The 10,078-nt window shown below is 39.2% G+C and overlaps 1 protein-coding gene across 2 annotated transcripts; it reads left to right on the plus strand.

The window, feature by feature from the left end:
* The first annotated feature begins 1,103 nt into the window (after positions 1-1,103).
* Positions 1,104-9,399, plus strand: LOC127618580 (CCAAT/enhancer-binding protein gamma-like). Of its 2 annotated transcripts, none has more exons than XM_052091134.1 (3): positions 1,104-1,246; positions 2,230-2,472; positions 6,931-9,399. In XM_052091134.1, exons 2-3 carry the CDS (start codon positions 2,356-2,358, stop codon positions 7,309-7,311), a joined length of 498 nt encoding a protein of 165 aa, XP_051947094.1. In that variant the 5' UTR covers positions 1,104-1,246; positions 2,230-2,355; the 3' UTR covers positions 7,312-9,399. The 2 variants fall into 2 exon arrangements, with proteins under 2 accessions (XP_051947094.1, XP_051947101.1); XM_052091141.1 differs by lacking the exon at positions 1,104-1,246 and adding an exon at positions 1,297-2,106.
* Positions 9,400-10,078: the final 679 nt, after the last annotated feature.

Here is a 10,078-nt window from a genome sequence, read left to right on the forward strand (position 1 = left end):
TTAAATCACTGTTGTAGAGTATTATCACGATTACTAACTGAACAACAATTTATTTTATTTAGATACCCCTCCCATTAAGGTGCTGTAGGCGATGTTAGCCATTCTGGAATTTTCACAATATGTGTGGTTTGATTAGCCACGCCAAACTTTGTCAAAAACAACAGAAGCAAAATACTGACAATTGTTATAAGCAATATGGTATAAAATGCCATTACGGCTCAATAATTCTGCAAAACTGCAGCTACAATACAATTAACATACGCAAATGATTGACAGAGTAAAGAGTCAGAGACCGCGTCTCGCGGACACATTTTGAGTCTAGTGCTGTCTCAGATACCGGTGAGATATATCAGGACATTTATTTCAATAATATCTTCCCTATTCACTGAACTTTTTTGCATATCTTTCCATGAATAAAAATAAAAACGTTTACAGCTCCTTTAAATGATCTTCATAAACTTTTGCTTTCATTTAGGCTATGTATTTGTTTTTTAATATATAAACACGTATTACTTTTAAAAACTTAAAATTTCCATAACATCAACTGGGAATTGCCTTGTTACCTTATTTATTATTCTCTGGTATTCTTGAGTGATCTCCTATCTTGTTGCTTGAAAACGCCCCCAAACTAACAACTGCGACCTGATTGGTTTAAAGACATGTCAATCTAAGAGGGTACTGCTCATCTCTCGCCGCCCTGATTTGATAGACATTTTACACGTTCCGTGTTTTGGAACGCGGAAGTAAACCTTTGCAGGATAAACTTCGACAGCGCTGAATGAGAGATCACGGCAAATATTTTTTTCAGTTACCCTTACCCATTTTCTCCAAGAGCAAAAGATTCCACTCAAAAAAAATCCACTATTACGTTTGGATGACTTTCCAGAAGAGTAAAAAATATATAGAGAGAGAGTTGTGGATTAAGACTCTCTCAGCAACTGTGGTAATTCATTTTTTAAACTAATTCCAGGGTAATATAATAAAGCATAATGTTTTGAATTGACACCCATAAAAAAGTATCATATAAAAACATTTATATAGATATACTCTGATAAACAAGTCGGAAACGCGTCATCACTGTCAGTGAATAAGAGCAGGTTGCCATACATGGTCACAAGATTTCGCAATACTGCCAGGCGCCGCTTTACCAAACAATAATACATCAATCCTTAAATTCTATTAACAAAGAGGACATTATTCTTTATTAACTCAAGCGGATGACTCATAAGTCTCGAAAAATTGCCAGGTAAGTCGTCTGAGAGATATTATAAAATAACTATATAGACAGTGGATTTTCATTTTTGCCAGTCAACCGATGGCTCGCTTACTGAGAGGATCCTTGCTCCTCACCCGACTGCAAACAAGCTGTAACTACCTGATCTGAGGCCAGCGGTAGCTTAATTTTCACGAATAAACATGATCACAATCTTCCGTGGACCGGTATCCGTCTTTCGAGTCACATTTGTCGAAAGCGGTCTGTATGAGCTCTCATTTAGTATTGTTAGACGCCTGTCGTCATGGACAGGAATGTGACAGCTAATTAGCCAGCCTGCTAACCTGCAGTTGATCTCACTGCACGAAGACGGATTTAAAGTTACACATTTAAAGTGGCTTTTACATCGGCCATCGTGTTAGATTACAATACTATTTTATTTCGATAGCCTGCTGCCATCTTGATTGTAGGCATGTTCTCACAGTGTAAACCAGCGGTATTCCCCTTCATTCCCACATAGTTCCGTGTATGATGTAACCAGCCTGCCATGATACAAAACACCATCCGGCTGTCAAATAGTCCTTAATACACGTTGATTTGGCTCGTAACTTCACTACTGAGATTCTAGTTTAAAATGTTAACTTTGCTCGGCTAAGTTGTGCATGAATACGGAGCTTCCCTTTTCCCGTGGCACAAAGGAGCGGATGGGAGATCGAGCGATGATGCAACCGGCGGCAACACTTGAGCTCACACTCATAATAGAGAAATTTTGCCACATATGCATACATTGACATGGCAGCTCGGTCGGACTACAGCAACATGATGCTTAAGGATGAGCACAAGTTGTTGAGCTGACGTTTTGGTGTTGCAGCATTTTTCTGTAATGCTCTGCGGTGAGCATCTGTTCAGATGGGGATTGTGGCATCCAAATGTGCCATCTGATTTACGGAAGCAAAATGCTGATGTGTGTAGAGTACTTTGTCTAACTACTTTTTCTTTATTCTTTCTGGCTTTAGGCACAAAGTTGCATTTTGTGGCATTCTGCCTTTTCAAAAGGATCTAACACCAATTCTAGCTCTGTGAAGCCCCACAGAATAGGTCGGAGAGGGTGACTGAGTGGCAGATAGTGGAAGTGGATCCAAATGAGCAAGCAGCTGCTACAGAAGATATCCAACACAAATCAGAAAGGTGTCAGTGTTATACAGAATCAGTCTCATTATAGTGCACTGAACCCCGCAGGAGCCACAGGATTACAGCAGGTACACACATGAACAACCTGAAGTATTTGCTTATGTTTTTATGAATATTGGTGTCTCCAAGACCAAAGCATTGCACTCTCACTTTGCAGTGTACAAACCACAGTACATGTTAAAATTAGGTATGTGCAAGAGCAATCGACTAATCGAGTACTCATTCTGCACCGGATAGTTGGCCATTAAAATACTACTTGAAAATCACAAATGTATAATCCTTTGCGGATTTACCCGCCGTGGGCAATGCTGAATCTCCGAGTTACAGTGGTGTCAGCTGAGGGGCGCTGTGAATGTTTGTTGTTGAGGTGTTGGATGAGTGAATTGGGCGATATGCAAAAAATATGTTCACAATATTTTTTTAAACAAAATGTTGCGATATCCAGTTATTGTCAACCCCCCGGTTAAGGAATCTATGAATATTCTTACTTGGGCTGGGTGATAGGATGATGTAATCTAGGGCTGCAACTAACGACTATTTTAATAGTCGACTAGTCACCGACTATTGAAACGATTAGTCGACTAATCGAAAAATTATTAATTTATTTTTAAATTTAGCATGAGATTGCTTTAATTCTGTGGAAAATGATAGTAAACACAAGAAAGAAGGGGTACTTCAATGAAAAATGCATATTTTATTGAACTTTGCTGCTGATAGGCCGATTCATACTAAAAGTAAATAAACTGGGCTATCATTTGTTGAAACCCAGCACCATCGACCATGGAGAGCGGCCTCATATCATAGATCAGCATCTGCAATACTGACTCAGTGAGGGCATTGGCCTGTTGTGGGGTGCACGTCTGATTCTTTTGCAGAAAGGGGTCCATGGTGGCTCTCCTCTTCAGACTGCATGCATTTAATTTAAAATACTTTTGTCAGGCACAGTCGGGCATAACGTTAAATCCTTTTTTTTTTCTTTTTTTTACCGAAAATACGCTTATAAAATGTACAATGTATATCCAAAACAAAACGTATTAGCTTCCATGTTATTTAAATCTTACCGAGGCGAGTCAAACTCCGTTTCATTCAAATGTCCGGCGTGCTTTCTCTTTAAATGTTCGTGCATCACCGAGGTGCTGCCGTGATACGCAAGGACTGCTTTGCAAACCATGCAGGTAATCTTTTTATTCGCCGTATCCAGGCTAAAATGCTCCCAAACTTTAGATGTTTTGGTACGCGCAGCTGCTGCGTTGGACCCCGCCATTTCTGTATGTTATCACTCAGCAGAGAAGCTAATGCGCATGTGCGACTCTCGGCAGAGATTGTAATGAAGAGAGGTGCCTCGGTCGGAAAAAAACATGTCTGGCGACAACTTCGACAATGAAATTCATTGTCGACTATTTCTATTATCGATTTTTGTCGACAACGTCGACGAATCGTTGCAGCCCTAATGTAATCTGATACCAACGATATCTTACAAAGATCCCAGTGCTGATTGCAAACAGATAATGATTGACAATATTGGGAAATGGCAATACAATGGATCCAGGAAGTTGCCAAATATAATTACAGTGGCCAGGGTTTGAATTATCGCCCACCTCCCGCAAAATGTGACCCAGCTGAATCCAGTTTGCAAGCAGGTATTTCATGCATGGGTAATCTTACATATCTACAGGTGGGCGACATCTCAGAGTGACGCATGACAAGAAATGCTGTTATTCACAAAGACACGCTTGAAGAAACATTCATCTGAAAACTGTTTGCAAGAATAAAGACATCTATGAGAATGCTGCAAATTATCTCCGATCATCTCAGGAGGTGCTTTGAGTTTAGTTTGCTTTATTTCCACTCTGCAGGTTCAGTAATAAACTCAGCAAAAAAGAAACATCCCTTTTTCAGGGCTCTGTATTTTAAAGATAATTTTGTAAAAATCCAAATAACTTTATAGATCTTTATTGTAAAGTGTTTAAACAATGTTTTCCAAGCTTGATCAATGAACCATAAACTATTAATGAACATGCACATGTGGAACGGTCGTTAAGACACTAACAGCTTACAGACGGTAGGCAATTAAGGTCACAGTTTTAAAAACTCAGGACACTAAAGAGACCTTTCTACTGACTCTTAAAAACACCAATAGACATGCCTGCGTGAACGTGCCTTAGCCATGCTGCATGGAGGCATGAGGACTGCAGATGTGGCGAGGGCAATAAATCGCAATGTCCGTACTGTGAGATGCCTAAGACAGCACTGCAGCGAGACCGGAAGGATAGTGGTGTGCCACTGTGAGGACAATCAACATGTAACGACACCTACACAGGATCTGTATATCTGAATATCACACCTGTGGGACAGGTACAGGATGGCCACAACAACTGCCAGAGTTACACCAGGAATGCACAATCCCTCCATCAGTGCTCCGACTGTCTGCAATGGGCTGAGAGAGGCTGGACTGAGGGCTTGTAGGCCTGTTGTAAGGCAGGTCCTTACCAGACATCACAGACAACAACGTCACCTATGGGTACAAACCCACCTTCGCTGGACCAGACAGGACTGGCAAAAAGTGCTCTTCACTGACTAGTTGCAGTTTGGTCTCACTAGGGGTGATGGTCGGACTGACATTTATCGTTGAAGGAATGAGCATTACACTGAGGCCTGTACTCTGGAGCGGGATCGATTTGGAGGTGGAGGGTCTGTCATGGTCTGGGCAATCTTCGGCAATCATCGTCTTGCAGGCAATCTCAATGCTGTGTGTTACAGAGAAGACATCCTGCAAGACAGGAATGTCCGTGTTCTGCCATGGCCAGTGAAGAGCCTGGATCTCAATTCCATTGAGCATGTCTGGGATCTGTTTGATCGGAGTGTTAGGGCTAGGGCCATTCTCCCCTAGAAATGTCAGGGAATTTGCAAGTACCTTGGTGGAAGAGTGGGGTAACATCTCACAGCAAGAACTGGTGAATCTGGTGAAGTTCATGAGGAGTAGATGCACTGCAGTACTTAATGCAGCTGGTGGCCACACCAGATACTGACTGTTACTTTGGATTTTGGTGTTGACTATGTAATATGATATCACAGTCTTTTTTTAAGGCGATTATCGATAAAATAATTTACATGTTGCCCAACCCTAATTCTTCTTATTTTGCTTTCTATAAATAATTTTATATTTTAAACGCTTAAAACTCCAACCAAAGGCATTTTAAAATCCATATTGCTCTTCAAACTAAACTAATAAGCAATTTAAAAATAACAAAGTGGTCAAAAAATCGTATATAACTTGCCTTCCATTTTGTGTAACGCAAGGATCCATCTATAATGGGTGGAAAAATACTAATACAAATTAAGATTTAAAGACTATTATAAATGTAAACATAATGATTATGATGATGATAATATAATAATAATAATAATAATAATAATAATAATAATAATTGAATATAAATAAAGTTCAAGGTGAACTTGATTACATTGTATACAAATGTAAATGCTCTAAAGTGAACCTGCAGAGTTGCGTTCAAAATGCTTGTTAAGTGCGACTGTAGAATAAAGCTTCTATAAAGTAACAAAACTTCGAGCACCTGAGATGGTCTGAGGTCATTTGCAGCATTCTCATACACAACACTATTCTTGCAAACAGTTTTCAAATGACTGAAACAGAAAAGAGTGCATCTTTACATGCATGTGTTTCACTTGACACGCTCCCTCTGAACAAACAGGCTCATAAGAGATTCACATCGACAGCTTTTCTTTTGACAGTTCTTCAAAATATAATGAAGTGTGCTTCAAGCGCGTGTCTTTGTGTCTAACAGCATTTCTAGTTATGTCATTCCAAGATGTCTTCCAGTTAGGCCACCACATTGGCAGGTAGATGACCCCCTATATAGGCTCCCGCATTTGGCGGGTACTAATTTCACACCCTGGGCTACTATTTAATATATTTGGAGACTACCCAGCTTCTGGTTATCGTCCTATCGCCCAGCCCTAGATCCGAGACATAATGTTGTCTTTGTGTGCTTTCAAGATAAGCAAATTATGGCTTTACTTGTAATATTTTGATTCTTATTTAATTCTACTCTATTGGTATTTTGGTACTTTTTAGAGTAATGCATACCAGCGGACAAGGATATTTTTTTATGGTGGAAAGGAAATGCTAAGCGGTGTGAGAAAATCGAAAGCTTATCAGTATGTGTGGATGTACGTTAAATCTCTTTACATGTGAAATTATGAAAATGTGAGTGTTTATGTAGACTCTTGAGTTTATATCGGTTCATTATCATAATGCCATCAGTATTCGTTTCAAATGTCAGTGCAAATGTTTTTTTTTTTGTATTTAAATCATTAATGTATATTGTTAATTAAATTTGTTCCCAAAAGAAAAGCATAGTTTGTTGAAGTTATCTTTTTTTCAAACCGTTCTTGGTAACAAAATATAATTTTGTGTGTCATACTTGACACACAAGTGTCACTTGGTATGCTGTTGCTCATTAACATGTATGACTTTTTTTTTGTTATTTTTTTTTTTCTGGCAGGTTCCTCCGTTAGTCCCAGCAAGTCCAGGAGGTGGGGGTAAGGCCACACCACCCAACAAGATGAAAAAGACTGGTATGGAGAAAGACAGCGACGAGTACCGCCAACGGAGAGAACGCAACAATCTTGCAGTAAAGAAGAGTCGCATGCGCAGCAAGCAGAAGGCACAGGACACCCAGCAGCGTGTCAACGAGCTGAAGGAGGAAAATGAGAGACTGGAGGCCAAAATCAAATTGCTAAGCAAAGAACTGAGTGTGCTTAAAGACCTTTTTCTAGAGCATGCTCATAACCTTGCAGATAACGTGCAGCCCCCTGCTTCAGGTGGAGGCCCCGGAGACCTCTGCCACAACAACAACAGTGGCAGTAACGGCAGCAGCCAGTGAGAGCCTACTCTTGGTATGCAGTGTGCTATACAGAGGTTCTCTAAGCAAAGCATTTTACTTAATCAAACATTTACTTTGTCACTTTTTCACCATTTCTGGAATTTGTATTGTCCTCAGCATTTAACTTGCGTGTCTTCTGTTTATACACTCAAATTCGGTTTTGATCTCACATGTAATGTCTCATGCTGAGACTGATGACATCATCGCCATTGCAACCACAGAATGTCATGCCCACGCTCTGATTTGATGTGCTGGAAATAAGATTTATATCCAGCTTTCAATTTTAAAGCATGTTTCAGTGTCTTAAAACTTGACATTTCTTTCCAGTTTAGAGGATTGTGAACCATTCTCATTAGAGAATTTTTATATTTTATCAAAGCTGGTCTCGAAGATTGAAGATGGAACAGTATGTATAACAATATGTATGCTCCATCAGTGATCAGTAGGTTCAAGAATGAAAGTTACAAAACTTACTCTTATCCAAAAGACCCACAATAGGATATAACAGACAGAACTGTACAGTACAATCATTTATTGGGACTTGGAATTAGGGGTAACTAAAAAGCCCTGGAAGAACTTCTTCCAACAGAAGTCAAGAAACTAAGTTACTATTTTGTATTCTTGCTTTTTTGCAACTTTGCCTGAGTTACTCTTTACTTGTTGACCATTTCTTTAAAGAATAGCAAATATACTGTTGTATCCATGGCAACAGACTACAGAAACGTGTTGCATCAGACTCCAGACAGTGTCTGCATTAACAGTAGCCCTTAAATCCCTAAAATCCTCCAATTCTGACAAGAGTGGAGGAGGAGAAATGGAGTAGATTATTAGCTCTAGTCGTCGTAGTAGTATGTTAGGGCGTTGGTAGCTAAATTAACACGTATTTCATCACAGTAGCTCTTGTGACTGTAAATACTGATGAAGGTGCAGATAAGATTAAAATGAGAACATCCCTAAATCAGTGTTTAAACATTTAAATGGCATCACTCATCTGTCAACTGACTTTAGATTTTTTCCTAAAGTTGATTTTAAATTATTTGTATTGCAAAGTACAAACTTGGCATAAAGCTTTAAATAAGTCCCTTTCCTTGCTAATCTTCACTCTATCTCACAGCATCAAATTGTGGCTATTTTGTTTCTCTTACCAGTCTCAGTAAAGGGTAGTATGTGTGAAGTTTACATCTGCAGTAGCAGATGTTACTTAAGGTTATTGGAGCAGGTTGGTATTGTAGTCCAATGACCTTTGCCCTCATTGGTTCTCATGGGGCTGTTTGTCCTTCAAGTCACTGTAGATAGACGTTTGTACCTCAGGCTATGCCTCACCAGACAGCCTTTAAGATCTATATTCCTGTTTAAGAGAAACTTAAAAAGAGGTGGGGGAAAGGGGTATGAAAAGACAAGGGATCTTGTTAATGTGTGAAGCATCTTTAATTCTATTTCATATTTTCATTTTCTACATTTTAAGTTTTAAACGTAAAAAGCATGACAGGTAATGCATGATTAGCACTATTTAAACTACTAAAAGGTATGTTCTGTAAATTAAAGGAACATCAAATCAGCGACTGCATAATTATGTAGTTATGTTTTGTAAAGAAGTTCCAAACTTAAGTTCGGGAGGAGCTTGTTCGTGTAGGCCTGCCAATCATATCCCAAGGATATTTAAGCAGCTGCTTCCCTCACACTGGTGATGATTTTTCTGGTATCCCTCCAACTCCCAAACTCCACCTTTTATATTTTGTGACACCTAATCAAATTATTATTCCATATAATCTTTCTTTTTCTCTCTATAGTCAGATAGTCTGGGTAGGGGGTCTCAGAGCTCAAGCCCCTCTATTATGGACCTCATGCCAAATCCATTTACATTAATGCGATCCAGGACGGTATGTACCAGTTAACTCGTGGTGTCAGGCTGTGCTCAAATAAAGTTATTGAGTAGAACTTCTTAAAAAAACACACACACAAGACTACGGTCAATATTTCATGAATATTTGAGTGGCATATTTAGCTTAAGTATGAGGGTTGCTGGGCAACTTGGTTTTTACATGATGTATACTGGGGTTTTTTGTGCATTGTAAATTAAAAATTGAATATGAAATGAATTCTTTGTAGGTTGTGTGCCGCTCCTTTCTTCACAGTCAATAACAAACAAACACTGAGTGTCTCAATCAGCTCCCTAGCTCCCTATGTCATGAAATGGTAAATCATGAACACAAATTTCAGCCACTGGCAAGGGTGTTGATCCTGAACGTTGGGACACTTATGACACAACTGCGAGCTTGCGCATTAAAAACAGCTGGAATTATTCAACAACATCGCCATATAAATGACACTCATGCATTTTCGTCGGAGATATTCAAATATACAGTGTAATTATGAAATTACATAGTGTAAATGGCATAAATAAAGGAAATAATTTTGAACCTAACAACTTATTACTAACAGACATTACAAACTACATCTCTTTTAAAGAGAAAAGAAGGCTTTGACTTCAAGGTTTTACATTTGTGCTCGTCTGCTTATGAATTGAAAGACTTCAGAAGACATGACAGCGTCTCTGGTAAGGGATCGACGATGCTCTCTTGTTTTTACGATCCATTCTGGTCATTTTTAGGGAGCAAACTTTTCGGTGTACTGGAACAATTTTGCAATTAAGAAAGCCCTACAAAAGGCAGACTCCCTGATCAGTGCTCTGACTACTGAACTAGGGAGCTCATTGAGACATAGGCCTACCCATGGATATTTATTTACTCAGTCAGCTGAGGTGCCT

This window comes from Xyrauchen texanus, chromosome 2 (assembly GCF_025860055.1).
Source record: "Xyrauchen texanus isolate HMW12.3.18 chromosome 2, RBS_HiC_50CHRs, whole genome shotgun sequence".
In the NCBI taxonomy this organism is placed as follows: domain Eukaryota; kingdom Metazoa; phylum Chordata; class Actinopteri; order Cypriniformes; family Catostomidae; genus Xyrauchen; species Xyrauchen texanus.

Excerpts from the sequence above, each read along its gene's own strand:
- LOC127618580 (XM_052091134.1), top strand. The coding sequence starts at position 2,356 with ATGAGCAAGCAGCTGCTACAGAAGATATCCAACACAAATCAGAAAGGT. Across the intron at positions 2,473-6,930 it reads GAGCCACAGGATTACAGCAG|GTTCCTCCGTTAGTCCCAGC; the intron begins GTACACACATGA and ends TTTTTCTGGCAG.